This window comes from Triticum aestivum, chromosome 2B, assembly GCF_018294505.1.
Source record: "Triticum aestivum cultivar Chinese Spring chromosome 2B, IWGSC CS RefSeq v2.1, whole genome shotgun sequence".
Lineage (NCBI taxonomy): Eukaryota > Viridiplantae > Streptophyta > Magnoliopsida > Poales > Poaceae > Triticum > Triticum aestivum.
Window position 1 is genome coordinate 52,618,536 of NC_057798.1, and position 21,243 is coordinate 52,639,778.

A 21,243-nucleotide genomic window follows, 5' to 3' on the forward strand; every position below is an offset into this window, starting at 1 on the left:
TGGGAAGACACGGTGGCGCTGCAACAACGGTTTCCCTCTACACCGCCTTGGTGTCAAGTCGGCACACAAGCGCGGGGGGGGGGGGGGGGGGGGGGGGGGGGGGTCACGGCTGCCACGGCGGCCCCATTGGACAGCGAGGGCAACGGCGCCACGGTCAGCCAGTGGGTCCGCGGGTCCGCGTAGTCAGGGTGCTTCACGTGCGTGAGGCCTGCGTACTGCGGGTATTACTAGGGGCCGGTGTGGGTGAGGGGATCATCAAGAATTATTGTATCAACACTTGAATAGAGAAGCTGCTCTTCTCCACTGGTCTCCTCTTCCCCTCTCCTTCCCTACCAACTCCTCAGATCTAGATCGGGTCCTTACACCATGTTACGCAGGAATAAATAATGCCAGTATATATTAAATTGATCCTAACGACTCCTATACAATATGTATGTACAGTACATGTATACATATCCATTGAGGTTCTCAGTACGCGGGACGTATAGATCCCCATCCCCCCTTGTGGCAGGGAAGGCACGCTTTGTCCAAGCGTCATACGCTCACGCTCGAGGTCGATCGAGGAAGAAGAAAGCTCAGCTCGACGAGGAAAATGGGTGTAGACACGGTATGGAACTCTGTACTGAATTTTTGCCTTCTTTTTTTGTGTGCTTTTGTGTCGGCAATTAGCTCTCTGTTCTTTTTGATGCTGCCTGGCGTTGGCCTAGTGTTCAAGTAGTAAAATGTAGGATCCGGGGAAGGCTTTAGTTAGCATCCGAAGGGTCCAGGGTAGCCCAAGGATCGACATGGATCTGGAACTTTCTCCCGGCGTAGATCAATCTGCAGCGGCGTCTCTCGTCGGGCTCAGGGTTCAATGTTGGATCTCCCGATTTAGAGCACGCTGGGGGGGGGGGGGGGGGGTCAAATCCTTCTGCAGGTAGGATGCACGGAACGCAGCGGTAACGTGGGCTACCATGGCCCGACGCTGTGGTCAGCACTCAGCAGAACACCACACGAACTGTCTGTCTGTTCCATGTTATTTCTGATAAGGTCATGCAAAAGCGGAGGCAGCGGAATAAAGCTTTGATGATGAAATAATTAATAGAGGAGTGACAAGTCTGGCAACAACAATGATGATCATGAGCGGCAGAGAGCGAACTGGAAACGCGGCCATGCCTCCCGCGGCCGCATTGATCTCCACCCTCCGGCCGCCATTTTGTCCGTCGAGACCAGATCTGGGCTGCTCTACGTATACTCTCTCAGGTCTCAGCTGCACTTCTCCTCTCCAGGCTCTCGCGGTGCTGCCCATGGCCCTCGCGTCCGCGTCACCATCTCCGACTCCGTCGGCAGCCTCGATTGCTGCCGCTGCGGCCAGCTGGCCGCGGCTACTCTTGCCTCCCGCAAGGCCGCCACAGCCCCAGCCTCTGCTGGCCGTTTGTCCCGCGCTGGACTCCCGCCGAGGCCGGTTGTGGCTGCATCTCCGACGGCGCATACGGGCATGCACTCCCTGCCGAGCTCGCGGCCACTCCCGGCAGGTGTCACCGCGTTGTTCACCCTGGACGCAGCGCGTGCTGCTCCAGCTCCATGGGACCGTGTCCCCACCACAGCCGCGGCTTGGGTCTCCCCCGTACCCAGCCTCTGCTGTGCTGTTCCTGCCAGCGCCGCGCCGTCAACCCGACTGCTGATGTGGGCGAGCCGACCCCGACTCCTGCCAGCGCTGCTACGTTCCGCCATCACCCCCGACTGCTGTTGCTGAAGCGCCGTCCATGACTGCTCTTGCTGAAGCGCCATCCATGACTCCTGCTGGCTCCGCTACATCGCCCTCGACTCCTGTGGAAGTGGTGCCATCCTCGACTCCTGCCGGCACTTCGCCGGCTCTGGACACAGAGCGACCTGTTTCGTGGAGTCCCCTTACCGGCAACGAAGAAGATGAGGACGATGATGAGTTGGCTCCACGGACACCGCCACGGACTGCCAAATCCTTAATTTCGGCTGCTTGGCCGGACGTGGCGTGTGATGCGGATACGTGCTGAGGTTGGCAGAAGGTGTTACTGCGACGCAACGTGCAACGCCCGTGGTCACTTGCCCCTGCACTAGCTCCCTGTCCCGTTCCCGCTTGGCTTCATTGTAGATTTTGCAGATTCCTCCTTCCTGGACACCGTGCAGTGGATTGTTGAGAAACTTCTAGGTGTTTTTGGTGCCTTGAGAATGGTCATTGAGCATGTGAGTGCTACAATGCCTGATGTCTCCTCAGCTTTTTGGGAATCCCTACGTACTGTGTCGTCGTTGCTCTGTCTACCCGTCAGGCACCAACAAGCCCCAGCTCCTCGCAAGGTCCACGAAAAAGCCTCACCAGCTTTGTCGTGATTCATGGGCATCGATCGTTTTTGCTCCTGCGGCCTCGGCGGATATCTAGGTGCGGCCTGCCTTGAAGAGGCAGGGGCCTAGCTACTTCGCTCTGAGCTCCTTGGTATGGCTTCCTTCCGGCTTGAGGAGACGATCGAGCCTCTGTGTGAGGTCGTTGACTCCATACAAGATTGGATGATGGAGAGCTCATGGAGCGAGTTGAGGCTGCACTGGATGGGCTCTCCCCAGGGCCGCCTGTGTCGCGGACTGCTCCTGTGTTGCGCCCTTTGGTTGTGCCCGATGACAACTTTGAGGTCGAGAGGAGCAGCCGGGCTTCATGGTCATTTTCTCACCTCGTACTAGAGCGAGCTCATCGCCGTTGGCCTCTGAGGGACTGGACATTGATGTGGTTGTGACCCCGGTCGCAGATCATGTCTAAGCTTCTAGAGCTATGTGGGGGCCTGGTTTCTGCCTCTGTCCATCAAGCAACTGCAGCTAGACCCACCCTCCTCCCGAGATATCAGTTGTGGGCTCGTGTCTTTACTGCCAGTATCACCCGCTGGAGTCTAGCCAGATACTAGATGCTGAGAAGAGTGGTGATTTGGACATTGCAACTCTCGCTCGCCTAAGTCCATTAGGCATCAGGCGTCAACCAACCTACCTCTCGACATCTCTGCCTGCTTGATGGATGATCTTTAGTCTCTCGGCCCGTCCTCTTGGATTGGGTTGCCGTTGTGGGTTGGGAGGTGTCTGATGTCTTATGTCAAGGTGTTCTCGCCGGGGGTCACTTGGCGTAGTAGAAGTGTCGGGGTTTGTGGATGTTGTGTATTGAAGAGTTTGGCGGGGGCCGCCACTATTTTGTGCGGTTTCGTGCCATGTGAGTAGCATGTTCGTGCTCCATTTGTGATTTCGCCCGCCTAAGACCATTGGGCGTCAGATGTCAGCCAGCCTACCTCTTGGTGTCGTGGAGCGCAGAGTTTTAGATGTTGCTTCCCTTCTCTCGTCTGCGACCATCGAGCAGGTGATGCCTGTGAGTTGCATAACCATTAAGTCAAGTGTGTTCGCAACTACTCCAAATCCGGATGCTCTCTTCGTGAAGGAACTTTCTGACTTGCTCATCAGCATGGAGGTTGCTAGACCTGGTTTGGGCAAGTCAATTGCTTGACTCCTAATGGGGACGGAAATAAGGAGCAAACAAAAGAAATGGGCAAAGGCAAGAGAGGCACCATAGGCAAGGCGTCTCTGCCCGCTTGATAGATGATCTTTAGTCTCTCAGCCCGTCCTCTTGGATTGGGTTGCCATTGTAGATTGGGAGGTGCTTGATGTCTTGTATCAAGGTGTTCTCGTCAGGGGTCACTTGGTGTAGTAGCAGTGTCGGGGTATGTGTATGCTGTGTATTCGAAGAGTTTAGCGGTGGGTACCTGTGTGGTGTGGCGTTTCTTGCCATGTGAGTAGTCCGCCCGTGCTCCGTTTGTGTTGGTTTTTGCCTGCCTAAGTCCATTGGGCGTCGGACATCAGGCAACCTCCCTCTCGGTGTCGTGGAGTGTGGAGTTTTAGATGTTGTTGTCCTTCCCTTGTCTGTGACCATTGAGCAGATGATGCCTGCGAGTGGCATGACCATTGAGTCAAGTGTGTTGGCACCTACTCCAAATCCAGGTGCTCTCTTCGTGAAGGAACTTTGTGAATTGCTCGCTGGCATGGAGGTTGCTAGACCTGGTTTGGGCAGGTCAATTGCTTGGCTGCTGACGGGGACGACAATAAGGGGCAACCAAGAGAAAATGGGCAAAGAAAAGAGTGATGTCATAGGCAAGGCATCTCCGCCTGCTTGAGAAATGATCCTAAGTCTCTCGGATCGTCCTCTTGGATAGGGTTGTTGTTGTGGGTTGGTAGGTGCCTGGTGTCTTGTGTCAATGTGTTCTCGTCGCGGGTCACATGGCGTAGTAGCAGTGTCGGCGTTTGTGGATGATGTGTATTCAGAGAGTTTGGTGGGGTCCGCCCGTGCGGTGTGGGGTTTCTTGTTATGTGAGTAGTCCGTGCGTGCTCCGTTTGTGTTGGCTCTCGCCGGCCTATGTCCATTGGGCGTCAGATGTCAACCAACCCACCTCTTGGTGTTGTGGAGAGTGGACTTTTAGATGTTGACACCCTTCCCTCGTCTGCGACCATTGAGCAGGTGATGCTTGTGAGTGGCATGACCATTGAGTCAAGTGTGTTGGAACCTACTTCAAATCAACATGCTTTCTTAGCGAAGGAACTTTGTGACTTTCTCGCCAACATGGAGCTTGCTAGACCTGGTTTGGGTAGGTCGATTGCTTGCCTCCTGACGGGAACGACAATAAGGAGCAAAAAAAGTAAGATGGGCAAAGGCAAGAGTGGCACTATAGGCAAGGCGTCTCTGCCTATGTGATACTCCCTCCGTTCCTAAATATTTGTCTTTCTATAGATTTCAACAAGTGACTACATACGGAGCAAAATGAGTGAATCTACACTCTAAAATATGTCTATATACATCAGTATGTGGTAGTCCATTTGAAATCCTAAAAAGAAAAATATTTAGGAGCGGAGGGAGTAGATGATATTCAGTCTCTCGGTCTGTCCTCTTGGATTGGGATATTATTGTGGGTTGGGAGGTGACTGATGTCTTGTGTCAAGGTGTTCTCATTGGGGCAACTTGGCCTAGTAGCAGTGTCGGGGTTTGTGGATATGTGTATTTGGAGAGTTTGCCATGGGACGCCTGTGCGATGTGGGGTTTCTTGCCCTGTGAGTAATCCGTCCGTGCTCGGTTTATGTTAGTTTTTGCCCACGTAAGTCCATTGGGCGTTAGACGTCAGCTAGCCTACCTCTTCGTGTTGGAGCACGGAGTTTTAGATGTTGATGCCCTTCCCTCGTCTGCGACCATTGAGCAGGTGACTCCTGTGAGTGGCCTGACTATTGAGTCAAGTGTGTTGGAACCTACTTGAAATACAGATGCTCTCTTCGCGAAGGAACTTTGTGACTTGCCCCGCCAGTGTGAAGGTTTGCTAGACATAGTTTGGGCAGATCGATTGCTTGCCTCATGACGGGGACGACAATAAGGGGAAAACAAAAAAAGATGAGAAAAGGCAAGAGTGGCGCCATAGGCAAGGTGTCTCTTCCTGCCTGATGTCTTGTGTAAAGGTATTCTCGTCGGGGGTCAGTTGTCGTAGTAGCAATGTTGGCGTTTGTGGATGATGTGTGCTCATAGAGTTTGGCGGGCCCGCTTGTGTGGTGTGAGGTTTCTTTGTCATGTGAGTAGTCCTTCTGGGCTCCGTTTATGTTGGTTTTTGCCCCGCTAAGTCCATTGGGCGTCATACGTCAGCCAACCTACCTCTCGGTATCGTGGAGCGTGGAGTTTTAGATGTTGCTGCCCTTCCCTCGTCTGTGACCATCGAGCAGGTGATACATGTGAGTGGCATGACCATTAAGTCAAGTGTGTTCACACCTACTCCAAATCCAGATGCTCTCTTCGCGGAGGAACTTTGTGACTTGTTCGCCAGCGTAAAGGTTGCTAGACCTGGTTTGAGAAGGTCGATTGCTTGTCTCCTACCAGGGAAGACAATAAGGGGCAAACAAAAGAAGATGGGCAAAGGCAAGAGTGGCGCCATAGACAAGGCCTCTCTGTCTACTTGATAGATGATCTTCACTCTCTCAGCCCGTCCTCTTGGATTGGGACGTGCCTGTTGTCTTGTGTCAAGTTGTTCTGTTGGGGGTAACTTGGCGCAGTAGTAATGTCGGGGTTTGTGGATGCTGTGTATTCGAAGAGTTTGGCGGGGGCCGCCTAGCGGTGTGGTTTTTTTTCATGTAGTAGTCCGTCTATGCTCTGTTTGTGTTGGTTTCCGTCCGATTTTCCATAAATTAACTGGCAATTCTCTTCTTAAAGAAAGCTTTTGCCTCTGTTTCAAAAAAGAGAGTGAAAAATTCTAGATTATAATAGTGGTGTTGACATAAATATTACACATATAGTAGTAACATTTAGTCGACTTAGTTGTAGGTTTTAATTTCACATCTTGTAATGGTGATTGTATTTCTTCTGTACTATGCTTAATAATCAACATAATTAGATGTGTGCATTGTAATGATGCAGAGGCCAGGGGTCTCAACCTTCTTTTCGAAACAGTAATAATAGTTATACTTGAATACCGTTTTGATGCTATAACATGTCGATATAGAGCCTGAATAGAATTTTCATGCAGAATGTACATGGTTCTATATTTTGTACCTGCTTTTACAAGGATAGATGACGCGAGTCCAAGTTTAGGGCAATGGATCCTATGTCTAAACAAATATTTTGATATCTGGATGCAAAAGAAAAAAAACAACCGAGTGAAATGCGTTGAAATGCATCATTAGTTCTATTAACTCAAACTAGTTGCACACTTTAGGCTACGAACAAGAGAATATATTAAATGCATGATTCTTCATAACAAGTGATTTAGCATCCCAAGCATCGAAAAAAGTTGATTTAGCATCCAAGTGACCAGCTAGCCTTGGTTTCGCTTCTCGGGGTGTGGATTCGATTCCCCCTGAATGCATTGGTTGGTTATTTCTTTTAAATAGTGAAGTTGACACTCTTGCAAATAAAACCTTGTGAAGATTAATCAATTTGTGTGCCGAAGATACGCCAACATGGCACCGCATGGACGGGTTTTCTCTCCCGGATCAATTTTGGCCTTATTTGATTAAATAGGTTAGTTTATGGACTAAATTGATCAATTTCCTAGTTCTTGGCCTAAAGTGTGCAGATAGTTTGAGTTAATGGACTAATGACGTTAGATTCCCCTGGAATGCATCGGGTGGCACTTTTAGCGAATAGTGAAGTTGATACTCTTGCAATTAAAACCTTGTGAAGATTAATCAGTTTGTTAGCGGAAGGTACGCCAATGTGGCGCCGCATGGACGGTTTTAGTCTCCCGCATCAGTGTTGACTTAAATTGATCAAATAAACAAGTTTTGGCCTAAATCGATCAATTTTTAAATTTTTGGCTTAAAGGATGCAATTAGTTCGATTTAATGGACGCGTTTCACTCAAAAAGTCCAGCTTATCATGGTTACCGAAAAGTGCTGAATGGTTGCCAGACATATGTTTTGAATGATTTTTTAATCTGAATAAAATTCATTCAATTTTTTTTAAAAAAAAACTGATCCTTTTTGCCCGGAAAAGCGATTTCTCATGGGGTACCGGAAAATGCAGTTACCTGGTGGCAACCGAATTTTGTGCTCGGTTACCAAGGGGCTGTTTGGTTTGAGCCCCAATTTGCCCCAGCAAAATTTGGCGTGACCAATGCAAGGGCATGAACAGAATTTTGGCAAGGTGTTGTTGTTTGGATTGTAACCATTGTAGCCACCAAAAAATTGGCAAGTTGTTGTTTGGATTGTGGCCATTATATCCTTCAAATTTCAGGTACTAATTTTGAAAATATTTAAATGCATCTATTATTGGAAATTAAAAAAAAATACAGATTAAAGCGTAGATGCGGTCAATGTGAAAAAAAGGTCACCAAGAGAATTACACGAGCGAGATACTACAGTTCGAAGTCGCTAATTGCGCGGCACCATGTTGCAGGTAGATTTGTAGTATTTGGTTGCTGCATGCAGTCGGCAACGAGGCAAATGCCGAGGACGGGGCGTCGATCCGTTGGCTGGGCAGCTGAGGTTGCTGCCAGCCCACCCGAGTTCAAGTCCTGGCTTAAACACGTGGTGCTCGCGGAGTTTCTTCTATAAAAAAATGCCAACGAGGGTTAGCCCTTGGGTTGGTCTCATTTTTTAACGAGGGCAAATGCCTGTGAGTAAAAAGGGTCGCTAATTAGTTACGAACCAGAATAATCAGCAGATATCCTACTACATGCACGCGGAGCCCACCAACCAACAACCAGAGTAAACAGCGCCAATATTTTGGCGAAGCATTTCGGTGCCCTCGTCTCGCCCACGAATTGGCGCGAATAACACGGACGGAAGCCGGACAAGCTGGGCGAGCCAATTCTTCGGTGCTGATCCAAACAGACACCAAATTTTTGGTAGGGTTAGCATTGGTAGAAGTCCAAACAGCCACCAAATCCTTGGCTTAAACTAAGTTAGATCGCACTAGCTGCACATGTACTGTACGCAATTAAAATATGATGGGGACATTATTTGAGATGGATTGCTTTGCAATTAGATCTTTTTCGAAAAGGAGGATTACCCCCGGCCTCTGCATCAAGAGATGCACATTTTGAGATTAGCTTTGGATCTAGAGTTCTATACATGTAAATATGGCAGTATTGTTACTGTCTAGGATGAATAAAATTATGCTAGCTCGAACATGATTGATCACAACAGCTAGCTGGACTAACTACTCAATGAATTGACCATAGGTGAAAGATTACTGTGATATGTTGAAGAGCGAGATCCATCTTACGAATGTCTCGGTAACGGCATTGTCTAGTGTTACCAAGGACTTTTGGAAGAGCACAAGGGGAATGGTGATCCGCATCGAGATCCTTGTAGTACTGGCTGCTCTCATGTTCCTTGTACTCGGTACTTTTGGGCGCTACCGTCGCCGAAGCAGAAACTGTTTCATTCAGAAAAGTGTTTTCGGCGCCTTTTCCTTGTCCTCCTCGCTGGTAACCTACACAATAGGTTCAATGCAATCCTCACCGGTGAAGGGCAGCATGTACTCTCTTTGGGCCATCGCACTCTTCCTCCTTCATGGTTGCACCGACTCCATCACAGCTCACAGTTTAAGTGACAATACACAGATCACCAAACAGTGGTACCAGGTGGTGCTCTACTATTTATATGGGCTTTTTCTGCTAATCAGTGGCATGAACGAGACAGAACCTAGAGCATGGGAGAACCCACTAGTAATTATTCTACTGGGCCTTTCTTTATACCAGTTCATGCACAGATTAGCAGCATATCACCTGGCAACCCGGTCTTGGAAGTTGAACAAAATTGTTGCTGATTATATGCATGAAGAGCACGAAATGGGCGGTGAAATTGATCCAGTCACCATGGAAGGTTGCCATTACCTGGTTGATTGGCCACTCGGAAAATCCAAGATGAATAATGAGACATATGCAACAAAAATAACAGCAGATTCCAATGAAATCATCGACATAAAGAAGATATGGTTGTGCGAGTCACTAGACACGGAGCTCAAGTATGAATGCCTTTCCTTCTCTCTGTTTCATCTGTTGAGAAGGCGTGTCTTTGGGTTTGCATGTGGCGAATCGAAGGAAAAAGCACATGACTTTGTATTCAAGGGGCTGCTCCTGGATCCGGAGGATGGATACATCAGGGTATTCAAGGTGATTGAAGCCGAATTGACCTTCATGTATGATTTCTACTTCACCAAGTATGCTGCCATTTACTATAGATCAATGGCTGCAACAATTTGGTACTTGGTTTCAGCCACCAGCATATGCCTTACAATATATGCAGTAGCTACCCGTGTGATGGATTATGACTGTTTTGAGACTGATATGGATCTTCTGTCTCTTACCATCATCAACAGCAAGGCTGATGTTATTATCACCTTAGTGATACTTGCATCCGCTGCTTTGCTTGAATTGGTACAAATATTGGTTTTCTGGACAAGTGTTTGGGGTAGAGTGTCCTTTGCATGTCAGCATGTCCGAGAAGAAGCAGCAGAAAAAAGAAGCAACAGAGGAAGGCTTAGCGGCTGTTGCATGATGATCATGATGACAGTGAAAAGTCTTCTCGCAAACATCGGCATGCGATGTGACTCAAATAAACACTACTGGCAACATGAGCTTGGGCAGTACTCACTGATTGGAGCAGTCAGCAAAAGTATTGATAGCTCTAATCCATCGGCGACCAACCAGGAAGATCCTCAGCTATCCATCATGGCCAGGATCCTTACCTCGGCAGTAGGCAGAACCGTGTATCTCCTCGACTATCTGGCCCTGAGTGTAAGAAGTCGACAAGCAATCAAGATCCGTGGTGAACAATGCAAACCTATCAAACTGCATGAACAAGTAAAGAAGGCAGTTGTGCTTTCCCTTGTGCGCAGTGAAGGAGAACTAACGAATGGCAAATCGTCGTTAGTGGTCACCAAAGAAGAATCCCTCTCATGGGCTTGTGAGTGGGACGTGCACCCGGAAACAACCTGCATTATTCTGACCTGGCACATTGCAACATGTTACTGTGAGATGGTACCATACTCAGGCGGTGGCGGAGGTGAAGAAGCAGAAATCAGGAAGTTACAGTTTGATGTTGCCACTACACTGTCGAAATACTGTGCATACTTGGTGGTCTCTGAACCAAAACTTCTTCATGGCCACCATTATGATACAGCGATGGTGTTCGATGCAGCTGCAGAAGAATCAATAAAGACCCTGCGAAGCGCAACGAACATGTACGAGGCCATGAAAACTCTGCCGGTGGCACAAGCGACAGTCTTCGAGAGGGGGGTGAAGCTGGGGAAGGAACTAGAGAGTAAGCCAGAGAGCAAACGCTGGAAGGTGTTGGCTGAATTCTGGGCCGAGATGTTGCTCTACGCCGCGCCATCAGACAATGTCAATGAACACATCGACAGGCTCACCAAAGGCGGGGAGTTCATCACCCACCTCTGGGCTTTGCTCTCTCATGCAGGCATCCTTGGCAGGAAACCCAAGCATCAAGCTGGAATCGTGTAAGCAGCTATATATACAAACCTTGGCTCCGCCTGTCTATCTTCTTCTTGGACCAATTTTAAGTAGTGGCGTAAATAATCGACTAGACTGTTTGTGCGCTCCACCGCATCCGCACCGGATATCTTCATAGTATGTTGTACTTCGGATTTGCTAATTCGCATCTAGATTAGAAATAACTATGTCGCATCTAAGTTTTCCACCATATGATTAAAGTGTTGTAATTTTTGTATAATTTTTTTAATTGTATAAATTGTCATTTTGACCATGTACGTATCGTCCCTGTTGGCTTTGTCTTCCTTACTCTTTTTATTAGGGCATTTTTAGCGTCCGAACGGGCATTCGCTTTTTTGTATGTGTCTGTATTTGTTGCTAGTAGCAAAAGGGCCCGTGTGCTGCAATGGAAGAAAAAAAAGGCATAATCTCCAATGGCAATGACTACATTTTACTGCGTCACCAAGATACACTATCACTCTCATTTTTGTGAAATCATGAACATTTTCCTACACTCGTGCACGTATCTGAAATCATGAACATTTTTCAAATCCATGAACACTTTTACAAATTTTCGAATATTTTTTAAAATCCAGAACTTTTTTTCAATTTATGAAAGGTTCATAAAATTTGCAAACATTTTTTAAACAATTTTCTTGAATCAACGAACATTTCTAGAATCAATGAATATTTTTTTGGGAAATTGGTGCAACAATTTGTCAAATTCATAAACAGTTTTTGATCTAACAAAAGAGCCTGTGCGCTGCAACCCGATTTTTTTTAATAATCTCCAATGGCCATGACCACATTTCGTTGCATCACCGAGATACACTATCACTCTCATTTTCGTTAAGTCGTGAATACCTTTTCAAAATCATGAACATTTTTTAAACTCGTGAACATATCTAAAATCGTAGACATTTTTATAGATTGTTGAACATTTTCCAAAATCATGAACATTTTATATTATTTGCAAACATTTTTTAAATTATTTTTCTTCAATATACGAACATTTCTAGAATCGACAAACATTTTTTCGGAAATAGTTTGTTGGAAGAATTTTTAAAATTCATGAACATTCTTTTAATTTAACACACATTTTCTGAAATGCATGATTCTTATTTGAATCAGCGAACATTTTATGAATCAATAAACTATTTGATAAGTCACGAACAGTTTTTGAATTTTTAGGATATTTTTCAATTCATGAATATTGTTTGAATTGGTGAAATTTTGTTCAACTTTATTAACATTTTGAATACAAAAACTTTTAAACAAATCATGAACATTTTTTGATTCCCATACTTGTTTTCAAAAATTTGAATATTTTTTGAATATGCAAACATTTTTACGAAATCACAAACATTTTCTGGGTCCGCAAACATTTATCAATTATTAACTATTTTATTTCAAAATTCCATTTTTTTAGTTCTTTCAATCTTTTGCATTCCCAAATTATTTAAATTAGAAGAAAACGAAGATGGAAGAGAAGAAGAAAAAATAAAATACGAAATTTAAGAAACAGACCGCCTGGACATGGGCCGGCCCAAATGTACGCGCTATTGCTTCTCCCAGCACGCAGAGCGCAGTATAGTAGGGTTCTACTGGGCCGGCCCAGGCATGGAGTTTCCTGTGTGAAATGTTTTTTTATCACTTACTAGCACATATGTGCGTTCCAACGGGTGAAAAAATGGCACTCATTTCACAACACCCGCTTCGCATGACACTGGACGTCACATCTATCCAACTCTGACAAATTTTCAGAAATAAGTTTACCCTCATCTCTAGCGACAATATGAAAGTAATGTTATTGTCGTGACACCTACCAAAATTTTATTAAAAGGAACAAATAAATATAGCTACATTCAAGAAAGGAGGGAAACTTTGTGAAACTTGCAAAACTTGCTACTTTTCTTGCTTTTAACAATGTTACTTGTTTGAGGTGTAGATGATATCCGGAGAACTTTTGGAGGAAGAAAAAAAATTGGTAATATAAAGTACGAAGTTAACTATATATACCGCATCATTGTATTTGGAGCAGTGAATCTGAAACTTTTTGTTCTACTGGACCTATATAAATCTCAGATTCTCTTAGACGCTGGAAAAAGAATAACAAGATTTTCAGACTAAATGTCGGGAAGTACACAATACGGCAGGTAGCAAGGATTGCTGAAGATTCTTCGTGGGTACAGTGACTCCTTTCAGGCCCGGGCCTGGGGCAGGGCGAGCGGGGCGGCCGCCCCGGGCCCCCGAACGCAAGGGCCCCCCAGGATGTGCCATCTTCTAGTGCCGGAGGAGCCAGCAAGCAGCTATGGCGTTTATTATTGCTCAATCCTTTTTCCCGTCTAACTTACTGCGGCGGCGCCATGAGAGTCGAGCGAGCGAGGGCGCACGAAAAAGAACAGAACGAAGGCTACCTACTCACATGGGCCGTAGTAGGCCTTTTCCCTTGGTCCATGGTGCACAACGGTAATTTACCTAATCTTTTTACTGGGAAAACTGGATGGGCCAGTTGACAAGCGCAGTGCTAAATATACTGTCAAGGAAAAAACACTGTGCTAGAGCTGCTGCAGAACACTATGGTACACTTCCCTTCAAAAAATAAATACCACTCCTTCTGATTCAAAATAAGTGTTGTGGTTTTAGTTCAAGTACGACACAGTTGTGCTAAAAAAACCTTAGGTATAATTTTTTTTAAACCTAGTACAACCCGCTTCTCTGTGGTCTCCTTTCTTTTATTTTGCAAAACCCAAAGATAATCTCCTTGCTTTCATCTTAGTATGTTCGATGCAGTTATTGATTTTATTCAGCACTCACACACTTTATAGTGAGTGAATTATTTTGGTTCAGTCTCAATTTATCTATAATATCGACTCTGCCACACCAATATTTCAGTTTGTCTTCCGCCACTACTCTACACTTAGCTAGTTGTACTGGATCTAGCCAAATTAGTAACTCACTTGGTCCACAACACAACGCACCAAGCTAACATCGCCCCGAGCGATGCTTCACTTGATCTCGATCACGTTCGTCAACTCTTGTGTAGTGCATTGTTTTTCCTATGCCGTTGTGTGACATCCACCAACAATGAAGATGCCCCATCAATTGCCCCCGCGCCATCACCGAGAGGCGAGATGTAGTCACTAGCTAAGAGGAGTACTTTATTTGAGTCTTAATGGGTCACACATTTGGTTAAAGGTTTTCCACCAGTGACTTTGAATATATGATTTTTAGAATTAATTTTAAGATGTATAACTTATTTAATATTGATATTGCTTTTGTCCAAGATTTAATTGTTTATTGACAACATTTTATATCTGGATTGTTAGACGATATGCTTATTGTGTCGTGACAAGTTGTAAACATTGTGTTGGGTGCGTAACGTGTTATACATGGCAGGTGGTTAGGCTAGATAGATCTTTATCTCCTTATCTTGTGTTTAGCTTGGAGTAGAGGTCAAGTCTAGCAACCACCTGCTTGTGAAGCCTATTTAACGTGAACGCGTCCCTGCCAGGAAGGCATACGCTTCCACCAATTCTTTCATGGTAATCAGAGCAGGCATCGACATCATCCATGGCAAGCTCTTCCACTTCCTTCCCATCCTCTCCATTTGTGCACGCCGCAACAGAGAAGCTTATGAGAGGGAACGAAGCCCTATGGCGCGCCACCGTTCTCTCAACGATCAGGGCGGCTCAGATGGCGGAGTTCCTCGTCGTCGAGCAGCAGGTGCCGCCCCAGACCATTGAGGTCACCGGCGCCGACGGCAAAACCAAGTCCAAGAACCCCAATCCGGAGTTCTCCACGTGGTACGCGAGGGATCAGCAGGTGTTCTCTTACCTACTGACCTCTCTTCCGCGCGAGATGGCAATTCAGGTCGCTACGTGCCACACCGCAGCAGAGCTGTGGAACACGGTGCAAGGCATGCTTGCCTCACACAGCGTGCCAGGACGGTCAACGTCCGGATCGCGCTGGCGAATCTTCAGAAGGGCAACAACAGCATCACTGATTACGTTGGTAAGATTAGAGCTTTGTGTGATGAACTAATGGCTTCAGGGAAGAAGGTCGACGAAGAAGATGTTGTTTCTCACATCCTCGCCGGACTCGACGAAGAGTTCGACCCGGTGGTCTCGGCTATGTGCTCTCGAGTCGAACCGGTCACGGTCCCGGAGCTGTACTCACAACTGCTGAGCTTTGAGACTTGCATGAGTCTGCGTGGTGGATCCTCCCAGTCATCTGCAAAGGTCGCGACTCGCGACCGCTTCAACAAGAACAACGGTGGCGGTGGCGGTGACGGCGACCGTAACTTCCCCAACAAACAGGCTAGAGGTGGTGACCGCGCCCGCGGCAACTTCCCCAAGTTGCCTAACCCACCAAACCGTGGGAACGGCGGCAAAAGCAGCAACGGTGGCGCCGGTGGGAACTACTCCAACAATCCCTCCGCCAAGCCAGCCTGCCAGATCTGCGGCAAGATAGGGCACTCGGCATGGAAGTGCGGGAAGCGCTATGACTCCTCGTATCAAGGAGGAGAGGAGCGCTCGACAAACATGGCGGCTCCTCAGTACGAAGTCGACACCAACTGGTACCTGGATAGTGGTGCAACAAACCACATCACAGGTGATCTAGAGAAGCTCACAATTCGAGATTGCTACATTGGAGATGATCAGATTCATACGGCGAGTGGATTAGGTATGACTATAGCACATATTGGTCAATCTCATATTTGCACCCCTGAATGTGATCTTCTCCTTAATGATGTTCTACATGTGCCCGAGGCAGACAAGAGTCTAATCTCTGCTAGCCGACTTGCCATTGACAACAATACATTCGTTGAAATTCACCCTTATTCTTTCTTTGTAAAGGATCGGGAATCGAAGAGGGTTCTGCTGCAAGGCAGGCGTAGGCGAGGCTTATACCTTGGCAAACACATGGAACAAGGCCCCAAGAAGCAAGTGCTAAGTGTCACTCCTTCCTCGGATAGGTGGCACCGGCGCCTAGGGCATCCTTCATCTACTATCATTAGCAAAATAACTAGCCAGAATAAGCTTCCATGTGTTAAGTTAGCCAATGAATTTGTTTGTGATTCTTGTCAACGAGGCAAAAGCCATCAGTTGCCTTATCCAAAATCAATAAGTGAATCGAAGTTTCCTTCGGAAATTGTTTTTTCTGATGTGTGGGGACCAGCCGTTGAATCCGTAGGTAGAAAGAAATACTATGTGAGCTTTATCGATGATTTTAGCAAGTTCACATGGATCTACCTAATCAAACATAAGTGAAGTTTTTCAAAAATTTCATGACTTCCAAAGCCTTGTTGAAAGACAATTTGATCGTAAAATTCTTGCTCTTCAAACTGACTGGGGAGGAGAATATGTAAAGTTAAATTCCTTTTTCACTAAGATCGGTATATCTCACCTTGTTTCCTGTCCCCATGCACATCAGCAAAACGGTTCAGCAGAGCGTAAACATCGACACATTGTCGAAGTTGGACCCTCTCTTCTAGCCCAAGCATGCATGCCTCTCAAATTTTGGGACGAGGCCTTCATTGCGGCCACCTATCTCATCAACAGACTACCAAGTAAAGTCATCAACTTTGACACACCCCTTGAAAAGTTATACCATGAGAAACCCAACTACTCATCTCTTCGAGTCTTTGGATGTGCTTGCTGGCCGAATTTACGGCCCTACAATATTCACAAACTTCAATTCCGTTCAAAACAGTGTGACTTTTTAGGTTACAGTAATCTTCACAAGGGGTTTAAATGTCTTGACATCTCCACCGGTTGAGTTTACATCTCCAGAGATGTGGTTTTTGACGAGGCAGTGTTTCCCTTCTCTACTTTGCATCCAAATGCCGGTGCTCGCCTTCGGGCCGAAATTCTCCTCTTATCTCCGGAGCTTTTAAATCCAACTGATCACGGGGGAGAAAAATATTTAGATGATCATTTCGCTAATATTCATCCTGATGCTACTAATGTGAAAAGTGAAAAAATTGCTGTTCTTCCTCATGATTTTATGCAGAACCAGAAATACACAGGCGCCAGACACAAGGAGGATCTGCCTGGCGGCGGTGATCCCGAGCGATTCAGTGCAGGTGGGGGTACAGACGGGCCCGACGCGGACCCCGGGGCTAATTGCCTGACGCCATCAGGTGCCAGCCCACCCGCGCGCGACACGCAACCAGGTGCAGCGGAGCGGTCGGGTGGGCCGACCCATCTTTGGCGCCGCGTGACAATTGGCGCAAGCTGGCTGGCTGCGGGACGCCCCACACGCAACGTGATGATGGTGCCGACCGTACGGTACGAACCCTCGGCCACTTGTTGCCGCTCCATACGTCACCCGTAGCTGCCCCACGCGCTGCGGATCCGAGGCTGGCTGACAGCATACCCAACAGACGAGATTCGCCTGCATGAGTATGAGGAGGATCTGGATCTCCTGTACCTGCTACTGGATCTTCTGCGGCAACTCACAACGGTACTAATTCTACCACAACTACAAGGGTGACTCGGTCATGACGAGGTATTATAAAACCTTTGGTGCCTAAAAATGGAACGGTCAGGTACAACAAAATTTTAAGTTTGCAAATTTTGCTGCTACTGGTGAACCAGAAAATGTGCTAGAAGCTTTAAATGATGAAAATTGGAAAAATGCTATGAATAGTGAGTATGATGCACTAATGAAGAATCGGACTTGGCATCTAGTTCCATATAAGCCAGGGAGGAATATTATAGATTGTAAGTGGGCGTACAAAATCAAAAAGAAAGCTGATGGTACAATAGACAGATACAAGGCTAGGTTAGTAGCTAAAGGTTTCAAACAACGCTAAGGCTTGTTCTGTCTATTGCTATTTCTAGGGGATGGAGTCTTCGCCAACTAGATGTACAGAATGCGATTTTACATGGTGGTCTTGAGGAAGAGGTCTATATGCGGCAGCCACCTGGTTTTGAGGATATCTCCAAACCACATCATGTGTGCAAATTGGACAAGGCTTTATATGGTCTGAAACAAGCACCCAGAGCGTGGTACTCAAGGCTAAGTTTGAAATTACAACAGCTTGGCTTTCGTCCATCAAAAGGAGATACCTCCCTGTTCTTCTTTAGGAAAGAAAAGGTGACCATGTTTACGTTAATTTATGTTGATGACATAATTGTAGCTAACTCTTCACAAGAAGCTACTGCAGCGCTGTTAAGAAACTTAAAAAGTGATTTTGCACTTAAAGATTTGGGGGAGCTGCACTATTTCTTATGCATTGAAGTAAAGAGGATGCAAGATGGCATTCTGCTCACCCAAGAAAAGTATGCTTCAGATATACTAAAGCGTGTAGGGATGAAGGATTGTAAACCTTCTAGTACACCTATATCAACCACTGAAAAACTGTCACTATATGAAGGAAAACTGCTAAGTCCAGAAGAGGGTACCAGATATCAAAGTATAGTTGGGGCACTTCAGTATCTAACATTGACACGACCTAATATATCTTTTTTAGTTAACAAGGTTTGTCAGTTTTTGCATGCACCTACCTCTTCTCATTGGACAGCTGTAAAAAGAATATTGAGATATATTCAGGGAAGTACTGGAGCTGGTCTAACAATATGTAAGTCTCCTTCAACGACAGTAAGTGCCTTTTCTGATGCAGACTGGGCAGGGTGTCCAGATGATAGGAGGTCAACAGGCGGCTTTGCTGTTTTTCTTGGTTCTAATCTTATATCATGGAATGCCATGAAACAAGCAACTGTCTCACATTCCAGTACTGGAGCAGAATACAAATCGTTGGCAAATGCAACTGTTGAGGTAATGTGGGTTGAAACACTACTTGATGAGTTGGGTGTTCACAGACCACATGTGTCATACTTATGGTGTGATAATCTTGGAGCAATATATCTCTCTGCAAATCCTGTGTTCCATGCAAGGACCAAACACATAGAGATCGATTTTCATTTTGTTCGAGAAATAGTTGCTCAGAAATTGCTAGAGATAAAGTATATTCCAACTGTTGATCAAGTTGCTGATGGCTTCACTAAACCACTTCAAGTTCGACAACTTCAAGCCTTCAAGAACAATCTAAATCTTGACATGTCGAGATTGAGGGAGGATGTTAGACGATAGGCTTATTGTGTCGTGACAAGTTGTAAACATTGTGTTGGGTGCGTAACGTGTTGTACATTGTAGGTGGTTAGGCTAGATATATCTTTATCTCCTTATCTTGTGTTTAGCTTCGAGTAGAGGTCAAGTCAAGCAACCACCTGCCGAACCCTGTATCTTGTGAAGCCTATTTAAGATGAACCGTCCCTGCCAGGAAGGCATACGCTTCCACCAATTCTTTCATTGATACATTTTTTCTTAATTTTGATGCATGTATTAAGGGGCCCCGGGTTCTAGTTTTGCCCCAGGCCCCCGAAATCTCAGGACTGGCCCTGATTCCTTTTATGCTAATTTTGCCACCTGAGACACTGCCTTTGATTGAGTTGCTGCTCAACTCTATGTTCATTTGTAGGAGTACATGAGAGAGTGGGAACAACAGATCAAGTGCATACAAGTCTGTTACTACTATCTTCCACATAATAACTCGTGCTCTTTTGAATATCAGTTGGGGATTCCTCTCAAGCATTGAGTGCGCTCATCCGCCAATCAGCTGATCATAGAATTTGTATGACTGTTCTAGCTGTATATGTGAAAGTGCAACTATCCCTAGGTGGTTTTGGTAATTCATAACAACATATAGCTCATTGAGCTAATGCTATTCCAAGACTATTACTTCAGGAAAGCTCAATGAATGGCATGGCATGGATGATGAAAGTGGATCCCTCAAAATGCTAATGACAAAGGATTGGCTCAAGCTCAAAAGCTCAAGACTCTTCATTTTATATTTTAGTGATCCAAGATGACATTGAGTCTATAGGAAAAGCCAATACTATCAAGGAGGGATGAGGTGTTGCTTAATGAGCCTTTTGCTTCATGTGCTTAGTGATATGCTCCAAAACCCTCAGCTACTTTCTCACATCCACAAATGACCTAAACCTAAAGCCAAAATCGGTCACACCGATTCTTCCTATCCGGTGCCACCGATTTCAAATGTCATAGCCACTGCCACAAACCCTAAGCAAATCGGTTCTACCGATAGGGATCTCGGTCTCACCGAGATGGGATTGTAATCTCTCTGTTTCCCTTCGTAACATTTCGGTCTAACCGGAGTGAGCAATCGGTCCCGCCGAGATTGCAATGTAAACTCTCTATTTCCCTTTTGTAACATTTCGGTCTCACCGAAAAGAGCAAATAGGTCCCACCAAGTTTACCTGACCAACTCTCTGGAAAGCTTATTACCAAAATCGGTCTCACCGAGTTTGTGTAATCGGTCTTACCGAGATTCCGTTATGCCCTAACCCTAACCGAATCGGTCCTACCGAGTTGCATGTCAGTCCCACCGAAAATCCTAACGGTCACTAGGTTTGCTAAATCGGTCTGACCGAGTCTGTTGAATCGGTCCCACCGAGTTTGGTAAACTGTGTGTAACGGTTAGATTTTGTGTGGAGGCTATATATACCCCTCCACCTCCTCTTCATTCGTGGAGAGAGCCATCAGACTAAACCTACACTTCCAACTTACCATTTCTGAGAGAGAACCACCTACTCATGTGTTGAGGCCAAGATATTCCATTCCTACCATATGAATCTTGATCTCTAGCCTTCCCCAAGTTGCTTTCCACTCAAATCTTCTTTCCACCAGATCCAAAACCTATGAGAGAGAGTTGAGTGTTGGGGAGACTATCATTTGAAGCACAAGAGCAAGGAGTTCATCATCAACGCACCATTTGTTACTTCTTGGAGAGTGGTGTTTCCTAGATTGGCTAGGTGTCACTTGGGAGCCTCCGACAAGATTGTGGAGTTGAACCAAGGAGTTTGTAAGGGCAAGGAGATCGCCTACTTCGTGAAGATCTACCGCTAGTGAGGCAAGTCCTTTGTGGGCGACGACCATGGTGGGATAGACAAGGTTGCTTCTTCGTGGACCCTTCATGGGTGGAGCCCTCCGTGGACTCGCGCAACTGTTACCCTTCGTGGGTTGAAGTCTCCATCAATGTGGATGTACGATAGCACCACCTATCCGAACCACGCCAAAAACATCCATGTCTCCAATTGCGTTTGAATCCTCCAAACCCTTGCCTTTACTTTCTTGCAAGTTGCATGCTTTAATTTCCGCTGCCTATATACTCTTTGCATGCTTGCTTGAATTGTGTGATGATTGCTTGACTTGTCCTAAGATAGCTAAAATCTGCCAAACTCTAAAATTG

At 46.1% G+C, this 21,243-nt stretch overlaps 1 protein-coding gene and 1 pseudogene across 1 annotated transcript; both read left to right on the forward strand.

Moving 5' to 3' along the window:
* Positions 1 to 472: 472 nt before the first annotated feature.
* Positions 473 to 11,247, forward strand: LOC123040356 (uncharacterized). The gene is made up of 2 exons (XM_044463224.1): positions 473 to 607; positions 8,691 to 11,247. The coding sequence occupies exons 1-2, from the start codon at positions 593 to 595 to the stop codon at positions 10,974 to 10,976; spliced, it is 2,301 nt and encodes a 766-aa protein (XP_044319159.1). The 5' UTR covers positions 473 to 592; the 3' UTR covers positions 10,977 to 11,247.
* A 3,775-nt stretch (positions 11,248 to 15,022) lies between these two features.
* LOC123047850 (uncharacterized) lies at positions 15,023 to 15,161 on the forward strand (annotated as a pseudogene).
* Positions 15,162 to 21,243: the final 6,082 nt, after the last annotated feature.